This window comes from Eptesicus fuscus, chromosome 6 (genome assembly GCF_027574615.1).
Source record: "Eptesicus fuscus isolate TK198812 chromosome 6, DD_ASM_mEF_20220401, whole genome shotgun sequence".
In the NCBI taxonomy this organism is placed as follows: domain Eukaryota; kingdom Metazoa; phylum Chordata; class Mammalia; order Chiroptera; family Vespertilionidae; genus Eptesicus; species Eptesicus fuscus.
The window spans coordinates 75,036,266-75,056,239 of NC_072478.1; the positions used below are offsets into that span (position 1 = coordinate 75,036,266).

Here is a 19,974-nt window from a genome sequence, read left to right on the forward strand (position 1 = left end):
CCTAAATTTTATAACAATTTAATGATTTAAAATTTTTACTCTTTTTAATTTATTATTAATAGGAAATTCACTTGACACCATCCACTGACTTCTATAAGAAATTAGCTTTGGACTGTTCTGGTCAGCAGGTAGCTGTTGACTTATTCCTTCTCAGTGGACAGTATTCTGATTTGGCTTCTTTGGGTAAGTTTTTCCTAATTATTATTTTTCTCAAATGAGTGTCAAAATGATATTTATATAATGGTATTCTAAATAGGAGACAAAGTAAAAGAAATTTAATGTCCTTGGGAAAGTTAGTCAGGTTAGTCTATTATAAACCCTACTAGAGGCCCGGTGCACAAAATTCATGCACTGGTGGGGGGGACCTTCAGCCCAGATTGCTAGAGGGCACAGGCCAGGCTAAGGGACCCTACCGGTGCACGATCGGGGCTGGGGAAGGACATGGGAGGTTGGCCAACTGGGGAGGGACCGCCGGAGGGCTCCAGGGCATATCCGGCCCATCTCACTCAGTCCCAATCAGCCAGAGCGTCTGCCCCCTGGTTGTCAGTGCACATCATAGCAACTGGTTGACTGGTTGACTGTCTGCCCTCTGGTGGTTAGTGCACATCATAGCGACTGGTCGACTTTCTGCCCCCTGGTGATAAATGCACGTCATAGCGAGTGGTTGAGTGGTCTTAGCATATCATTAGCATATTATGCTTTGATTGGTTGAATGGCCGACCAGACGACTGGACACTTAGCATATTAGGCTTTTATTATATAGGATAATCTTCTACTTAAAAAATTTATAGTAGAGAAATTTATATGCTACTACTTAAAGGAATGAAATTTTTTTTTTAAGTATACTTTTATTGATTTCAGACGGGAAGGGAGAGGGAGCAAGAGATAGAAACATCAATGATGAGAGAGAATCAATGATTGGCTGCCTCCTGCACGTCCCCTACTGAGAATTGAGCCCACAACCAGGGCATGTGCTCTTGACCACAAGTGAACCTTGGACCCTTTAGTCTGCAGACTGACGCTCTATCCATTGAGCCAAATCAGCTAGGGCAAAATATTCCTTTTTGATGGTACCTGGGGAGGTTAAAGAAAAATTTATTCAAATGCCTGTAGTTACTTTGATGTAGTAATATTAGTCAACGGCAGAATTTTAAAGGAGTGTGTGTTTTCTTCCAGGTTGTATTTCTCGGTATTCAGCAGGTAGTGTCTATTATTATCCCTCTTACCACCATCAGCACAACCCAGTCCAGGTACAGAAATTACAGAAGGAGCTACACAGATACCTCACTCGGAAGATTGGTTTTGAGGCAGTCATGAGGATTCGGTGTACCAAAGGTGGGGGCACTATTTTTTTTTTTGCATTTACATAGGAGTAAATGTTTCTTTTGATATAAAAAATATATATATATATTTATAGTCTTATCTCAAAATTTGCTATTTTAAGATATTTTACTTTGATGGAATATGCAATTAAGAATAAAAAGGAACTTTTTTTTTAAAGGGACTATTTTGAATATACTAAAAACCACTGGATTGTACACTTGAAAGGGGTGATTTTTACTGTATATGAATTATATCTCAATGGAAAAATATTATAATTCCAAAGAACATAAGATATATTACTGATGGATTTTTAAAAAATATATTTTTACTGATTTCAGAGAGGAAGGGAGAGAGAGATAGAAACATCAATGATGAGAGAGAATCATCGACTGGCTACCTCCTGCATGCCCCACACTAGGGATTGAGCCTGCAGCCCAGGCATGTGCCCTGACCGGGAATCGAACCATGACCTCCTGGTTCATAGGTTGAGGCTCAACCACTGAGCCACGCCAGCTGGGCCACAAATTTTTTTAATTTGGTGATGTCCCATCAATCAATTCTTTTTCTGTTTGTACTTTTGGTATTATAGCATTAAGCCACTGCTTAATCCAAGATCACGAATATTTGTATTTATGTTTCTGCTAAGGGTTTTATAGTTATGCTTCTAATATTGAAGTCTTTGATTTACTTTGGGTTAATTTTTATATTTTATTTGAGGTAGATGTTTGACTTCATTCTTTTGCATGTGGATGTATAATTGTCCCAGTATCATTTGTTGAAAAGAGTATTTTTCCCTCATTGAATTATCCTGGGACCCATATCCCCTTGGTGAAATCAGTTGATCATAAATATGAGGGTTTGTTCCTGAATTCTGGATTGTATTCTAGTAATTTGAATGCCTATTCTTACACCAGTTCTAAACTGTCTTGATTACTATAACTTTCTAGTAAGTTTCAAATTTGGAAGTATGAGTCCTATCAACTTTTTACTTTTTTTCCTAAGATTGTTGTGGTGTTCCCATATTAATTTTGGGTTCAATTTGTCAATTTCTGCAAAGAAGCTAGTTGGGATTTTGATAGAGATTGCATTTAATAGACAGATAAATTTGGGGAATATTGTCATCTTAACAGTATTAAGTCTTCCCATCCACAAATGTGATATACTTTTCCATTTATTTAGGCCTTCTTTAATTTTTTTCAACAGTTTTATAGTTTTTAGAGTATAAGTTTTATATTTCTTTAAATTTACTCCTAAATATTTTAAAATTTCATTGCTTCTTTATATAAATATAAGTAATCCTTTGCATATTGATCTTGTATGGTGCAGTCTTGCTGAACTTGTTTATTAATTCAAATAGTTTTTTAGAGTTTGTGGGTTTTTTAAATGCTTTCATTTTATTTATTTTTTTAACTATGTTTTTATTGATTTCAAAGAGGACGGAAGAGGGAGAGAGAGATAGAAACATCAATGATGAGAGAGAATCATTAACCGGCTGCCTCCTGCACAACCCCTACTAGGGATTGAGCCCAAAACCTGGGCACATGCCCTTGAATGGAATAAAACCCAGGACCCTTCAGTCCACTGAGCCAAACTAGCTGGGGCTAGTGTTTATGTTTTAAAGGGTCTGTTTGTTGTATCCCATTCATTCAAGATTGATGGACCTAAAAAATGGTTATTTCTGCAGATATTGCCTATAAGTTACTGGAAATGTGTATCCCAAAGGTGCTTTTAAATTTTTTCTATTTGTCAGGACAGAAGCTATTTTATATGTACCTAATTTTGCGTAAGAGTAAAAAAGCTTGCCAACAAACCAGCAGTTTGCTTTATTTTACTTTCTTGCTTTTTTTGTTGTTGTTGTTTTGTTGTTGTTGTTAATCTTCACCTGACAATATATTTTCCATTGATTTTTTAACTTTTAATTTTTTTGTTAATCCTCAACTGAGGATATCTTTCCATTGATTTTTCAGAGAGAATGGAAGGGAGGGGAAGAAACAGAGAAAGAGAAAGATTGATGTGAGAAAGTCACATTGGTTGCCTCCTGCATGGCCCAGAGTAGGGCCAGGGATTGAGCCTGCAACTGAGGTACATGCCCTTGACTGGTATCAAACCCAGGACCCTTCAGTCCGCAAGCCAAAATGCTCTATCCACTGAGCCAAACCAGCTAGGGCTCCATTGATTTTTAGAGAGAGTGTGGAGGGAGAGAGGAGAAAAACATGGATGTGTCACATTGATTGGCTGCCTCCCACACATAAACCTGAAACCCTGACTGGGGATTGAACCCGAAACTTTGGCATATCGGGAAGATGCTCTAACTGAGCTAACCTGCTAGGGCTAATTTATCTCATTCTTTTAAACTTCTAATAGTATTTAGTACAAATACTGAATGTACAAATCACAGTTTGGTTATTTTACTACAGATTGGAATTGAGGATATTTCTAATTTTTTAGTTATTACAGACAAAGACAGTACTGCTTAATTTTTTTGGCACATATAATTTGGTACTTGAATGAGTGTATCTGTAGGATAAATTCTTAGATATGGGATTACTAGGGTCAAAGGACATATTAATTTAGAATTTTTGGTGGATATTGCAAATATATCCTTCAACAAAGTTTTTTGAAAATTTGAATCTCCACTTTCACTTAAGAAGATATCTTACCCTCACTAAATACTGTGTATTATCTAATACTAGAGGCACAGTGCATGACATTTGTGCACTGGGGGTTGGGGGGAGGGTCCCTCAGCCCCGCCTGCCAGGGGATGTCCGCCTGCCAGCTTAGGCCTGATCCCCCTGGGGGCTCCCATCACCACTGCTGTGCTAGCCAGCCATAAACCCGGCTTCTGACTGAGCAGCACTCCCCCTGTGGGAGCGCACTGACCACCAGGGGGCAGCTCCTGCCTTGAGCATCTGCCCCCAGGTGGTCAGTGCACATCATAGCAACCGGTCATTCCACCATTTGGTCTATTTGCATATTAGCCTTTTATTATATAGGATAGGATCATTCTGTTTCCATTTCCAATGTATGGGTTGCTTTTCTCCACACTTCCAAGTAATTAACTCAATCCTGACACTATCTACCTGGAGATAGAATCAGATCCCACAGGTTAAACCCCCAGTCCCTCAATTCCCTATTGTAATACACACATACACTTTAGAAACTAATGCCCAGTCCATGGTGTTTCCTATGCTTCTGCCTGACTGGCTATAGATTGGAAGTTTCAACAACCCCCTCCTTGGGTTCCATTAATTTGCTAGAATGGCTTAAAAATATTTCACTTGTTAGATTACTGATTTATTAAAAAAGGATATATCCCTGACTGGTTTGGCTCAAGGGTCCCAGGTTTGATTCCGGTCGAGGGCATGTACCTTGGTTGTGGGCACATGTACCCAGTAGGGGGTGTGCAGGAGGCAGCTGGTAGGTGTTTCTCTCTCTCTCTCTCTCTCTCTCTTTCTTTCTTTTAAATATATATTTTATTGATTTTTTACAGAGAGGAAGGGAGAGGGATAGAAAGTTAGAAACATCAATGAGAGAGAAACATCAATCAGCTGCCTCCTGCACCCCCTACTGGGGATGTGTCCAAAACCAAGGTACATGCCCTTGACCAGAATCGAACCTGGGACCCTTCAGTCTGCAGGCCGATGCTCTATCCGCTGAGCCAAACCGGTTAGGGCATGTTTCTCTCTCATCGATGTTTCTGACTCTCTGTCCCTCTCCCTTCCTCTCTGTAAAAAAATCAATAAAATATATATATTTTTTAAAAAGGATATAACTCAGAAACAGCGAGATGGAAGATCTACACAAGGCAAGGTATAGGGACAGGGAAAGGGTATGAAGCTTTTGAAGCTTCTATACTCTCTGAGTACTCCACCCTCCCTAAATCTCCAAATGTTAACCAACCTAGAAACTCTCTGAACCCCCCCATTCTTTTGACGTTTTATGGAGGCTTCATTACATAGTCATGATTAAGTAAATTATTGGTGTTGGTGATTGATTCAACTTCCAGCCTCTCTACCCTCCCTGGATGTGTGTTGAGGGAGGGGGTTGGACTGAAAGTTCCAACCATCTAATCACATCGTTGGTTCCTCTGGCAACCAACCCCCCTCCTTAGATTACCTAGGCACTTTCTAAAAATCACCTCATTAACATAGCAATAGATACCTTTATTACTCTCATTACTTTGGAAATTTTGAGGGTTTTAGGAGCTCTGTGCCAGAAATCTTTGAAGACCAAATATATATTTCTTTTATAAATCTTTAATAAATCTAAACTTTAATTTACTCTCTGCTAGTCTGATAAGTGACTAAGGTAAAATGTAAATATCCATATGTAAGTATGTATAAATAATATTTTATAAATTTTTTTCTAGGTCTTTCCATTCATACTTTCCATGGGAACTTCTTTGTTCGGTCAACAGACTTACTGTCTTTGCCCAATGTAAATCCAGATGCTGGATATGCAGTACAGATGTCAGTGGAAGAGAGTCTTACTGACACTCAGTTGGTTTCCTTTCAGTCAGCACTTTTGTATACGTCCAGCAAAGGTGAGTATTGTGGCAAAAAGCACATAACATGAGATCTACCCTCTTAACAATTTTTTATGTGTATAACCCAGTATTGTTAATTGTAAGAACAGTGTAACAAAGGTAAGTTTTTTTATTTGGTCATGTATTCTATGGCTTTTGATAAACTCCCTCTTTGAAGATAATTACTCATTTCTATTAAGCCAAAACAATATTCCTTATCTTAAGAGTTTTTTGTGTGTTTTTTTTAAATATATTTTATTGATTACAGAGAGGAAGAGAGAGGGATAGAGAGTCAGAAACATCGATCAGCTGCCTCTTGCACACCCCCCACCGGGGATGTGCCCGCAACCAAGGTACATGCCCTTGACCGGAATCAAACCTGGGACCCTTCAGTCCGAAGGCCGATGCTCTATCCACTGAGCCAAACCGGTTTCGGCATCTTAAGAGTTTTGTTGCTGTTCCTGGTAAAGCAAAAATGTTTGGTATTTATTTTTCTTAACCATTTTATTTAATAGGTATTTATTTAGAGTCTACTTAATGTCAGGCACTGAAATAAGTTCTGATGACAAATAGTCAATAAAACTACAGATCAGGGCACATGCCCAGATTTCCGGATCAATCCCTGGTAGGGGGCGTGTAAGAGGCAGCTAATCAATGATTCTCTCTCATCATTGATGTTTCTATCTCTCCCCCTCTCCCTTCCTCTCTGAAATTAATAAAAATATATTTTTTTAAAAAGACCAGAATAAATAAATAAATGAAATAAAATTTTAGAGTTTTCACATTAACATTAAAGTTTTTGATACTATCCTCTACTTACTATTTAACCCTATTTGGTTTTAAATTGAAATGAAGTGATTTTAGTATAAACTTTAAAAAAAAATTTGTAATTGATTTTTAGAGAAAGAGGAAGGGGGAGGGAAAGAGAAACATTGATATGAGAGTGAAACATCAATCAGCCTCCCCCCAACACCCCACACTGGGGATCTAGCCTGCAACCCATGCATGTGCCCCAATTCCTGGCCAGGGCAATATAACCTTTTTAATGTAGTTGTCTCTTACTATCACTTTTGTGTTTTCTCCAAAGGTGAAAGAAGAATTCGTGTTCATACTTTGTGTTTGCCAGTAGTTTCAACACTGAATGAAGTCTTTCTCGGAGCTGATGTTCAAGCAATTTCAGGGCTGTTGGCCAATATGGGTAAGAATTGTTATCACCTATTGTAAATATTTTGCAGGTATAATAACATTAGAAAAATCCACCTAGTTTTACCCCTTTTAAAAAATATATATTTTTTTTTATTGATTTCAGAGAGGAAAGGAGAGAAAGAGAGAGAGAAACATCAATGATGAGAGAGAACCATTGATTGGCTGTTTTCTGCATGCCCCCTACTGGGGACTAAGTTTACAACCCTGACAGGTGCCCTTGACCAGAATTGAACTCGGGACCCTTCCGTTCACAGGCTGATGTTCTGTCTACTTGGCCACATTGGCTAGGGCTAGTTTTATCCTTTTGTTGTTATTAATCCTCACCTGAGGATTTTTTTTTTTTAATATATTTTATTGATTTTTTACAGAGAGGAAGAGAGAGGGATAGAGAGTTAGAAATATCGATGAGAGAGAAACATCGATCAGCTGCCTCTTGCACACCCCCTACTGGGGATGTGCCCGCAACCAAGGTACATGCCCTTGATCGGAATCGAACCTGGGACCCTTGAGTCCGCAGGCCGACACTCTATCCACCGAGCCAAACCGGTTTCGGCTGAGGATATTTTTTCTGTGATTTTTAGAGAGAGTGGAATGGAGGCGAGGAGCAGGAGAGAGAGAAGAGAGAGAGAAACATCAATGTGAGAGAGATACATTTATTGGTTGCCTCCCACATGCTGGGAATCAAACCTGCAACCCAGGTATGTGTCCTTGACTGGGAATCAAACCTGGGACCCTCCTGTGCACAGGCCAACGCTCTAACCGTTGAGCCATTCAGGGCAGGATTCTAACCATTGAGCAGTTCAGTTTTGTCTTTATTTAAATAATTAGCTTTAAGGGTTTCAGTGTTTTGGATTCCATGTATACCTGCTAAATGACTATTTGAATAAAGGATCTGCTCAGATAGCCTTATCTTTTTTTTTTTTTTAGATAGCCTTATCTTTTAAATTTAAAAAGCTTTATTGAGATACCAGAGGCCCGGTGCACAGGTTCATACACCAGTGGGGTCCCTCAGCCTGGCTTGTGCCCTCTTGCAATCCGGGACCCCTCGGGGGATGTCGGGTAGCCAATTTCAGCCCGAACCCCGCAGGCCTGATCCAGACAGGAGGGAGCCCGATCCCCGCAGGCCTGATCCAGACTGGAGGGAGCCCGATCCCCGCAGGCCCGATCCAGACAGGAGGGAGCCCGATCCCCGCAGGCCTGATCCAGACAGGAGAGAGCCCTGTCCTGTGTGTTGAGTGTTTGTCCCCTGGTGGTCATTGCGCATCATAGGGACCAGTCGACCAGTCGTTTGGTTATTCGGTCGGTTGGTCGCTTAGGCTTTTATATATACAGATAGATAATTTATATACCCTATCACTTAACCCATTTTAAGTGTACAATTCCTTTGTTTTTAGTATATTTACAGAGTTGTGTGACCATCACCTCAATCTAATTTTAAAATATTTCTATTACCCCTAAACGAATGTCATGCCCATTAACAATTATTGCCCACTTTTTCCTCCTTACCTCATTGGCCTTAGGCAACACTAAATTGCTTTCTGTCTCATAATCAGCCTACTATGGACTTAAGTAACCATTTTTTACTTAATGCTTAATATTGGTAGTTAATAGCTTTATTATGAGCCTGTAACTTGGATTACAGTAAGATCATTAGACTTGGAGTCATGGAATTTGGGATTGCAAACCAGTTAACCATCACATACAGGTTTGCAGCCATGGCCAGATTCCATGGGCTAACAGAAAATTCATTAATATCTTCACATCAGTTGCCTCCTTGACTTTTATTTTGGTCTCTTTCTCAAACACATAGAGCTAAACAGCATTTTAGTTCCTGTTCTTGTTCTCCTTCAGGGAAGACTGCGAGTGGGTCCATTTGGTTCAAACTCAAAGCTGCCTATACTTGGGATATTTACCCATTTTCTTTAATGCCTTACTGGGAATATTTTTCTTTAACGGAATCTGGTATAGGTTTGAATCACACATTAGTCTTCCCATAGGTTGTTAAAAGTTAAAGATTAGCCAAAACCGGTTTGGCTCAGTGGATGGAGCATCGGCCTTCGGACTGAAAGGTCCCAGGTTCAATTCCGGTCAAGGGCATGTACTTTGGTTTCGGGCATATCCCCAGTAGGGGGTGTACAGGAGGCAGCTGATCGATGATTCTCTCTCATCGATGTTTCTAACTCTCTATCCCTCTCTCTTCCTCTCTGTAAAAATCAATAAAATATATTTTAAAAAAAAAAGTTAAAGATTATGACAAAAGAAATTTGAAGGTTGCTGCCTTTATTTTTTGTTGAACCAGTACTTTTTTTTTCTTTTATAAAAACTGTCAATACTAAAAAACAAACAAACAAACAAAAAAACTGTCAGTACTTTTTTTTTTTAATTGAAGATCTAATTGGCTTCATTTGTTTATTTATGTGTTTGGTTGTTTTTTAATCCTCACCCGAGGACATGCTTCATTGATTTTCTTTTTTATGTTTTTTTTTAATCTTTATTGTTGAAAGTATCACATATGTACCCTTTTTTCCCCCATTGACCCCTTCTAGCCTGCCCCCACCTCCTGCCCCAGGTCTTCACCACATGATTGTCTGTGTCCATGGGTTATGCATATATGCGTACACATTGATTTTCTTAGAGAAAGAGGAAGGGAGAGCGGGAGGGGGGGGAGTGGGGAGGAGGTGGGAGGTGGGAGGGAGAAACATTGATTTGGGAGAGAAATGTCTATCGGTTGCCTCCCATATGCATACTGACTGGGGGTTGGACCTGCAAACTAGGTATGTAGCCTGACTGGGAATCAAACCCACAACCTTCTTTTCTTGGTACATAGAACGATGCTCCCACCAATTGAGCCCCCAAACCAGGGTGAACTAATGCTTTTGGGTAACAGTATGATTATTATCTTTATTATTGTCATCATCATCAACTAACTATATGTCAGGCAGTACTGTGGATTATTTTTAAAAGTCTTCACAACAACCCTAGCCAGTTTGGCTCAGTGGATAGAGTGACGGCCTGTGGACTAAAGGGTCTGGGTTCGATTCCAGTCGAGGGCACATGCCCACGTTGTAGGCTCGAGAAAGCAGCCAATCAGTGATTCATTCTCATCATTGATGTTTCTTTCTCTCTCTCCCTCTCCCTCTCTGAAATCAATAAAAATATTTAAAAATTAAAAATAAATGTCTTCCCAACAATTTTCTTCACTGCTACTAAATTTGGTTGATTCTAATATACACATTTTTCACATTTTATCAAAATCTTTGTATTACGATGTCTTAAATTGATAATCTTAGAGTTACTGTTGAGCAGATAGCAATAGTCTTCATTTTTTCTTGCCTGTGTACAAATTTGGTCATAGATGTTAATAACATTACTTAATTGGATATATTTTTGGTACCGCATGCATTGAGTTTAGTTATAGTTTGAGAGGCTTTCTTCTATTCATTAAAGAGCTCTTAGAGAATTAATTATTTTCATCATCTGTCATGCTATTCTGTTTATATGTATAGTGCTTTCAGTTTTGAGTATGCAGGATGCATACTATACATATTTCTCTCTCAAGTCAATCAAAACTTACTTTTTTTATTCTGTGGAGTAGTTAAACTTTTATTTTATTTTTCTCTTGTCCCTACCCCATCTCTATAAGCTGTTGACAGGTCTGTGACTGCCAGTCTGAGTGATGCTCGGGACGCCCTAGTGAATGCCGTCATAGACTCTCTTTCAGCTTATCGTTCTTCAGTCCTAAGTAACCACCAGCCCGGACTCATGGTTCCTTTTTCGTTGCGGCTTTTTCCACTCTTTGTGTTGGCTCTCCTTAAACAGGTAAGAGAATCAAAACCAGAAACTAATGCAGTGAAAAGGTCAAAAGGCAAAATTTTTATCCTGTGAACCCCTAAACAGTGTATATATAACTTTATGCCAGCTAAGTTTTCTGACGGCAAGAACCATAGCTCTTAACACTGACATACCACATTTTGTTTATTATTTACTTCTCTCTTACTATGATTTTTGTCCATGAGGACATAACTTTTATCTTTTTTGTTCATCACTTTGTCCCAGCACCTACAACAGTTCCTAGTACACAGTAGGCATTCAGTAAATATTTTTTTTGAGTGAATAAATGGAACTTTCATTCTTCCATTCCCCGTGGTACTCTTTCTTCTTTCCTAGTGATTATTCACATATCAATTTAAAATACCTTAACATTTAAAAGTCTTGCTTTATTTATAGTCAGTGCACTTTTTTTGAGGCATACTTTTATTACTGTTACCTCTCTGCCTCTTTCTACTCCTTTCCATCACTAGGAAAGCTTAAAACGTTACCTCAAAACTTCATTATTCTCCATGAAGCTAATACGCCAGTTAAAAACTCACAATTACTCATTAACTCTATTCTGCTAAGTAGTTGCTCTCATCTGTATTATTATTCTTCCTGGTTGATATGTAAGCTTTGTACATTGTTTAATTTCTCTAACTGTGGGAGAAACAAGGATGGTTAAATACCATTAATCATCATCCTGCATTTATAGAACACTTAGATCTTTGCTTCTTCAAATGTACATTTAGTTTATCATCTGTAGTATAACTTTATCCTTCTATGGTAACATTTGTTTCTATCTCATTATCACTATATGGTAGATAGTGTGTTTAGATCTATTTCACTGATTAGGAAACAGACACCAGAGAGATCAAATTACTTTGCCAAGGTTATGTAATTAATTTCTGAAGACTGATAGGTGGGGATATAGCCATAATTTAGTACATGTGTGTGACTTGTTGAAAGATATTTTTCAGAAAATAATAGCTAATTTTCTAATTTTGTCTGAAGATATTCTTTTAACAACTGATATTTGCAAAGTTTTATATGTATTTTTTAAATACTTTTTTTTTTGGTGGCGGTGGTTTTTTGTTACAGAAATCATTCCAGACTGGAACAAATGCACGTCTAGATGAACGCATTTTTGCTATGTGTCAAGTGAAAAATCAGCCCTTGGTTTACCTTATGCTCACAACTCATCCCAATTTGTATAGAGTTGACAATCTTTCAGATGAGGTAAGATTAATTCATTTTTTAAGTGGCTTTTACTTGCAGATTTATACACTGAATTATATTCAGTACATTGCAGAAATGAGGAAAGGTTTTTTTTTTTTTTAAGCTTTTTATTCCTTTGGTAGGTGTGTGAAAATAAATTTTGGTTTTGTAGAGCTCCTGAAAATAGTGCCTTTATTTAAGTTGCCTAAGACTAATCTCTAGAGCAGATCTAAATAAATGAAGAGATTGTCAAATTGACTGGAGAAACCTATGAGTTATTTATTTAAACAAATTGATCTGAAAGGAGTATTCTGAGAATCAAAATAACATCTAAATACCCAGGTCAATGTTTAGTGTAACAGTGTTCTTAAATTAAAGAAAATATATTTATCTAAGTTGTAACATTTTGTCCTTGGTAGGAAATTTACCTGAGTTAAAGTCCCAAGTATGAATGTGTTAAATCGTAATCTTTCTTTTGAAAATTGTGATCAAGTTAGGATATATATGTTGGAAGTAATATTTTGGTTAAAACCTTTCAAAGTTTAAAGAATTTAAGATCTCTTGCATATAGAAAGGAGAAATTGCTTATGAAATTTGAGTTAATTTTAGCAAATGAAAACTATTGGGCCAGCAACAGAGGCTCGGTAGTTGAGCATATACTGGTGTGTGTTTTTTTATCCTCACCCCAGGATATTTTTTCTATTTATTTTCTTTAGAGAGAAAATGGAAAGGAGGGAGGAGTGGAGGAAAGAAAGGGAAACATCAATATGAGAGAGACACATCAATTGGTTGCCTCGACCAGGGCTGAGGATCCAGCCTGCAACTGAGGCACGTGCCTCCTGCCCACGACCCTTTGGTGTGTAGGCCAACACCCTAACCACTGAGAAAAATCAGCCAGGGCTGTTTTAATAAGTGATAAATATTTTGTTATCTTTTTAAACATGAATAATATTATTTAAAAATTTTTTGTCAATTGTGACTCCATATTACATGTATCTAAGAGCTTTATTTTTTGTTTAATTCCTCAGGGAGCACTCAACATCAACGATCGAACTATACCTCAGCCGCCTATTCTTCAGCTTTCAATGGAGAAGCTGAGCAGGGATGGAGCTTTTCTCATGGATGCAGGCTCTGTGAGTAGCTGACTGATTCAGATCCTTCTGTCTGCATATTACCATACCTTCATTCCCCTTAATATCTTTCTGTTTGAACAAATTATATGCTATTTAATTTATATATATTTTTATTAGCCACCTTCTCCCTCCATAGCATCCTTTCATACCAAGCATAAAATGTCTCATCTTACTAAATAGTAGTTACTGTTAGTTCAGTTGAGGGCTAAACAGTATCATTGAACTTACTAATCATTTTGATCTTTTAAAATATACTCAAAGGTAAAGGTGAGTCAACCACTCCTTTTTTTATTGAATTTATTGGTGTGACATTGGTTAAAAAAATTATGTTTTCAGATATACAGTTCTACAATACATCATCTTTACAGAGTGGAGCAAAATTAGGTTTACAATTGTTTGTATAGAAAATAATACAATAATTAATAAATAAAATACAAAAATAAACTGTGTTTTGTGTATTCACAACTGTAAACCTACTTTTGCCCCACCCTGTATATCGTTTGTTTACCACCCCAAGTCAAGTCTCCTTCCATCACCATTTATCCCTCCTTTACCCTCTTCTACCTCCCCCCACTCCTTAACAGCTTACTCTTATGCTACATCTCAAAATGATTTTCTTCCTATCCCCAGGTACTGATGCTTTGGGTTGGAAAGAATTGTGGACAGAATTTTCTCAGCCAAGTTCTAGGAGTTCAAAGCTATGCATTAATTCCACAGACTATGGTAAGACTGTCTTATAGTGATTGGAATAGTCTTAAAGGGCATTTCAAATGTGGCAAAACATGAATAGCCCATTTTAAAATCATGGCATACTAAAATTTTTTCCCAAAAAAGAAAATGTCCCCACAAATTCTCTTCCAATCGAAAATACTCATTTTATGTTTTAAAGGCATTTTTAAAAATGTTTTTATTGACTTCAGAGAGGGAGAGGGAGAAAAAGAGAGAAACATCAATGATGAGAGAGAATCATCAATCAGCAGCCTCCTGTGCGCCCCCTTCTGGAGATTGAGCTTGAATCCTGGGCTTGTGCCAGGAATTGAACTGTGACCTCCTTGGTCATGGGTTGACGCTCAACCATTGAGCCACACTGGCTGGGTTTAAAAGCACTTTTTAGGTTATTTTGTATCATTGACTTATCTTTTTAAAAAAAATATTTTTATTGATTTCAGAGAGGAAGGGAGCGGGGGAGAGAGATAGAAACATCAATGATAAGAGAGAGAATCGTTGATCACTGCTTCCTGCATGCCACCCCCTGGAGATTGAGCCCACAACCCGGCATGTGCCCTTGACTGGAATCGAACCCGAGACCCCTCAGTTCACAGGCTGACACTCTATCCACTGAGCCAAACAGGCTAGGGCTGACTTATCTTTTTTAAATAATTTTTTTAAATTTCTCAATCACAGCTGACATACAATATTTCATTAGTTTCAGGTGTACAGCATAGTGATTAGACATTTATATAACTTAGGAAGTGATCACCCTGATGGCTTATCTATTCCTGTCTGTCTGAGAGTATACTATTTTTTCAGAAAGGAATGAACTTAGTTGATGGCACAAAAACAACAAAAAAGTGTTACGGGCACATAATTTCATTGTTCTTTGGCAGGATTCTTTTAATTGCTGCTTTGGAGTAAGAACTAAGCTAATTGCCACATAAGCAAATGACTTGTGATCAGTGTCAGTTGGATTACTATTGATTATTGAAGAGAGTAATAATGGACTATCACTAGCTCTGTGACCTTGGACAAGTACCGTATTTTCCGGCGTATAAGACGACTGGGCGTATAAGACGACCCCCAACTTTTCCAGTTAAAATATAGAGTTTGGGATATACCCGCCCTATAAGATGACACCTGGCGTATAAGACGACCCCCGACTTTTGAGAAGATTTTCCTGGGTTAAAAAGTCGTCTTATACGCCAGAAAATATGGTAACTAACAGCCTCATTTGTAAAATAAGTGCTGTTGCTTATAGAAGTGTAATTGAAATGATTCATGAGAAAGCATTTGTTAAACTATATTGCATTTGGATAGTTTTATATTGAAAAGAGATAACAAATTATAACATGGTCTTATTTAATGTCATATTTTTGGTCCCTATCATTTTGTCAGCAACTTTGTGGGCATTTTTTAATATATTTTTATTGATTTCAGAGAGGAAGGGAGAAGGATGGAGAGAGAAACATCAATGATGAGAGAGAATCATTGACTGGCTGCCTCCTGCATGCCCCCTACTGGCGGGGATTGAGCCTGCAACCCCAGCATGTGCTGTTGGCCGGAATCGAACCTGGAACCCTTCAGTCTGCAGACTGACACTCTATCCACTGAGCCAAACCAGCTAAGGCGTTGTCCGCCACTTTGGAATATGTGTTTTATGTCAGCATTTTTTCATATTTATGGTTTAACTCCATTCATAGAAGTTAGTAGGAGATTCTTGTATTTAAAAACATGTGAGGATTATAGCTAGGATTAGCACTAGCTTTCAGACTTTGAGTAAAACTACTGGTCTGAATAATTAGATATTTTAATAAGGAGATAAGAAATTGTTGCATCTGTGACAAATGCCTAATGAATCAATTCATTCTAAATGTCATAATAAAATGAAGAGAAGAGTTAGGGTGTTCTTCTAGATAAGGGCTAAGCAAAGTATTCCTAAGGGGGTCTGCTACCAATAAAGTTTTATTGGGCCGAAACCGGTTTGGCTCAGTGGATAGAGCGTCGGCCTGTGGACTGAAGGGTCCCAGGTTCGATTCCGGTTAGGGGCATGTACCTTGGTTGCGGGCACATCCCCAGTAGGGGGTGTGCAGGAGGCAGCTGGTCAATGTTTCTCTCTCATCGATGTTTCTAACTCTCTATCCCTCTCCCTTCCTCTCTGTGAAAAATCAATAAAATATATTTTAAAAAAATAAAATAAAATATATTTTAAAATAATAATAATAAAGTTTTATTGGAACATAGCCATGTCCATTCACTATGTATTATCTATGGCAACTTTAGTGGAACAATGGCAGAGTTGAATAGTTGCAATAGAGACTAAATGACCTGCAAACCTAAAGTATTTACTGTCTGGCTCTTCAAGAAGTTTGCCCCCTCCTTAACAAGGAAATTGTGGTATGCAGAATCTCAGGCCCTCCCCAGACCTCCTAAATCAATATCTGCAGTTCAGCAAGACCACCAGGTGATTTATATACAGCTGTCCCCCATTTACCTATGGTTTTGCTCTCCGAAATTTCAGTTACCCACTGCCAAACACGGGTTGAAAATATTAATAGGAAGTTCCAGAAATAAACAGTTTATAATTTTAAAATTGTGTGTTGTTCTGAGTCGCATGATGAAATCCCACACCATCCCTCTCTATTGCCAGGAATGTGAATCATCCTTTTTCCAATGTTACCACACTGTATACACCACCTGCCCATTAGACATTTGGCAACTGTATCAATTATCAGATCAACTGTCCAGGTATCAGAGTGCTTGTGTTCAAATAGCTCATTATTTTACTTAGTAATGACCCCAAAATGCAAGAGCAGTGATGCTGGCAATTTGGATATGCCAAAGATGAGCCATAAAGTGCTTACTTTAAGTGAAAAGGTATGTATGTATGTATAGGAAAAACATAGGTAAGATATTGTTGGCTTTTGTTTAACAGACAGACCTTCCAGAACTTGATACCCCAGAATCTGCCAGAACTATAGCTTTCATATCTTGGCTTAGAGAACAAAGACCATTTTTCCCAATACTTTATATAATAAGGTAAGTTGAATATTTCATTTGCTAATATGAACCAGTTTGTTTGGCCTTGCAACAACTTGTTTTGACATAAATACATTCTTTAAGCAAACCATTTAGAAGAATCTATCCTATATAATAAAACCTAATATGCAAATCCACTGAATGGCAGAACGACCAGTCGCTGTGATGTGCACTGACCACCAGGGGGCAGACACTCAACACAGGAGCTGGGCTCATGGCTGGCAAGCACAGCAGCAGTGGGGGGAGCCTCTCCCGCCTCCACAGCAGCGCTAAGGACCCCCTCAGGATGTCCGCCTGTTGGTGTAGGCCCACTCCATGGGGATCAGGCTCCCTCCTGTCTGGATCGGGCCTGCGGGGATTGGGCTCCCTCCTGTCTGGATCAGGCCTGCGGGGATCAGGCTTCCTCCTGTCTGGATCGGGCCTGCGGGGATCGGGCTCCCTCCTGTCTGGATCGGGCCTGTGGGGATTGGGCCAAAACCGGCTATCCAACATCCCCCGAGGGTCCCGGATTGTGAGAGGGCACAGGCCAGGCTGAGGGACTCCACCAGTGCATGAATCTGTGCACCAGGCCTCTAGTATAAAAAAAGAAAAGAAAAAGAATTTCAAACATTACTAAATGATGCTTTATCAGTTACTAATTAAAAATATGTCAAAAGCTTTGTGACAAATCTAGTGTTTATTTTACTATTACATTTTATCTAATGCATATAAATATTTTTCTTTTATTCCTAAGGGATGAGAATCCAATGAAAGCAGTTTTCCTTCAAAACATGGTAGAAGACAGAACAGAATCTGCATTTTCATATTATGAATTCCTCTTGCATATACAACAGCAAGTGAATAAATGAACCAGTGAAGATATTTGACTCAGTTATTTCTAAGGAAAGTCACAATAATGCAGAATACCTGAGAATGTGTAATACCTTCCTTTTATTAGGTTTGTGGACTGATGTGATGATTATATGTTCTCACTGTGATTTCAACAAACTATAGCAAATAAAGGACCACAGCAGAGAATCAAACATGCAACTCTGAAATACTGTATTTTTCAAATCAAAATATACCTGCATATGATTAGACACCTTTTTTCTTTGCTGCCAATTATGTTTGAGTTGTTATGGATTGAAATAAGATGAAACAATATTGCAGAGGCAAAGTAAATTTTGTAAAATAAAGACTTCTGTGTTCCAAATATATTTCTCTTATTATTTTTTTTCCTGAATTTTTGGCTGCTACATTTAAAATCTCACAAGACTATGTGTTGCAGGGAAATTATAAATTCATTGATAATGATCTTTCTTAAATTAAAGAATTTTTTTGTAAGTAAATAGTATATAGAAAGAGTAGAATTCATTCCCCCATACCCGTTTTTTAACTAAACTAAAACTAGAGTAAACTAACTCTGGTCTAGCTTAAGAAGAAGAAGTAACTATCAAGCTTTAAAATCTGTCAGTATTCTCTATACTTGAACAAAATCACCTTGATTTTAAATGAAAACTAATTAAGTCATTTTCTGATTGACTGCAAAAGACTTGGACACACTATCTTCTGCAGTGAAAAGAATCTGAGCTGTCTTCATTAAATACGCTGGGACTGGCAATGATAATAGGGAGATGATCCTTTGGGTTTTGTTTGTCTGCTCTGTGAAATGTAATAAAGGTGTTATATTGGTGAAATGAATATGAATGAAATTAAAGTATTCTTAAATGCTGTCTCAAATTCATCAGGATCATTTTTCTAAGGAGTTTAATAATTAAATTGAAAGCCGCTCATAAGGTGTTTATTCTTGGATAGTAAAACTTATTAAAGCATGAATGCTGCTTTTTAATTTGATGGATATTAAGATTACACATATCCAGTATATTGAAGTTTGAGAGAAACTTGATTTCTAAACATGCTCAAGAGACTGCTTTTTTGATTCAGCCAGATAAATATTATAGTCAAAACCATTAAGTGAATTTTGTTTACAAATAGGTAAATTATACATTTGTATATTTAAAGTGATGTGATAGAATATCTTAAAAGAGTTTGGCCCAGTTTTCCCAATTCATCTTGTCTTGTATGAACTTCTTAAAGATGTTCATGTATAATACTTGATGAAAAGATTTTTGTTTCTTTGTTTTAATGGGTTAGAAAAATGTGTTTACAATCTTGGTCTCATATGATCACCAATAAAATAATAACTGTCAGGTTTACAGCAATATGAGCTGACTTTAACTGAGTTGTTTTGGGATAGGGAAGAAGCAAGTCCCACTAGAGTATACACTACTGTTTATCAGCCGGACAAGAATAATTGTGTTTTATAAAGATATCATCTCCCTTAAGCAGTGTTATAGTTTATTTTCAGTATGCAAGTGGTACATTGAACTGGAAATATTGTTGAAAGCTGCTTCATTTATTAGGAAGCAATTTTCAAAGTGTAGCAAATTAAAATAAATTCATATTTTTCCCTCTTTTAAAGAAACTGAGTCATTATTACGCACTGATGTTTCTTAACTAAAATTCTCTTCTTAATGTGAATTTTAAGTGTTGATATTTGTAAATCCTTTCTTAATTGTAGTAAAGAATCTTACAGAGGGAAGAGTTTGTGCTTCTAGGGACAATAATCTTTCTTGTGCCTCACTTTATCCCTAAGTGGGTATGGCTGTTGTTACTACTACATGCTTTGTCAGTATATTTCACAAATTTGCTTTTCAAATTTTACTTTAAAAATTTATTTTAGATATTGTGTAACATGTGCAATCTAGAATAATTTTATAATAGTCAGGTCATAAAAAACATAACTTTAGTTAGGATTCACATTATTCTCTGGAAAATGAGGCAATGAATGAACTTTTTGGAGATATTGATAATTAAGAATTACTTTTTTGCAATATTGAACATGGTGGGTTTTTTTGTTTTTTTGTTTTGTTTTGCAGTAGGGCACTTATCTCATCTTGTATTACTTTTTTATGTAAAGCAACTAATATTTACACTATGCCATATTTTTTTTATTGTAGTTGTAAA

The 19,974-nt window shown here is 37.5% G+C and overlaps 1 protein-coding gene across 2 annotated transcripts in view; it reads left to right on the forward strand.

Annotated features, from left to right (window-relative positions):
* SEC24A (SEC24 homolog A, COPII coat complex component) overlaps positions 1 to 18,680 on the forward strand; it is a 62,522-nt gene extending 43,842 nt beyond the window's left edge. Inside the window, exons 14-23 of one of the 2 annotated variants that reach the window (XM_054717843.1) lie at positions 63 to 183; positions 1,177 to 1,335; positions 5,693 to 5,866; positions 6,936 to 7,046; positions 10,698 to 10,873; positions 11,966 to 12,103; positions 13,111 to 13,215; positions 13,846 to 13,938; positions 16,865 to 16,968; positions 17,702 to 18,680. In XM_054717843.1, the coding sequence (XP_054573818.1) occupies positions 63 to 183; positions 1,177 to 1,335; positions 5,693 to 5,866; positions 6,936 to 7,046; positions 10,698 to 10,873; positions 11,966 to 12,103; positions 13,111 to 13,215; positions 13,846 to 13,938; positions 16,865 to 16,968; positions 17,702 to 17,816 (1,296 nt within the window). In that variant the 3' untranslated portion in view covers positions 17,817 to 18,680. The remainder of the gene's footprint in view (positions 1 to 62; positions 184 to 1,176; positions 1,336 to 5,692; positions 5,867 to 6,935; positions 7,047 to 10,697; positions 10,874 to 11,965; positions 12,104 to 13,110; positions 13,216 to 13,845; positions 13,939 to 16,864; positions 16,969 to 17,701) is intronic. The other variant, XM_054717844.1, reaches the window with a different exon arrangement.
* Positions 18,681 to 19,974: the final 1,294 nt, after the last annotated feature.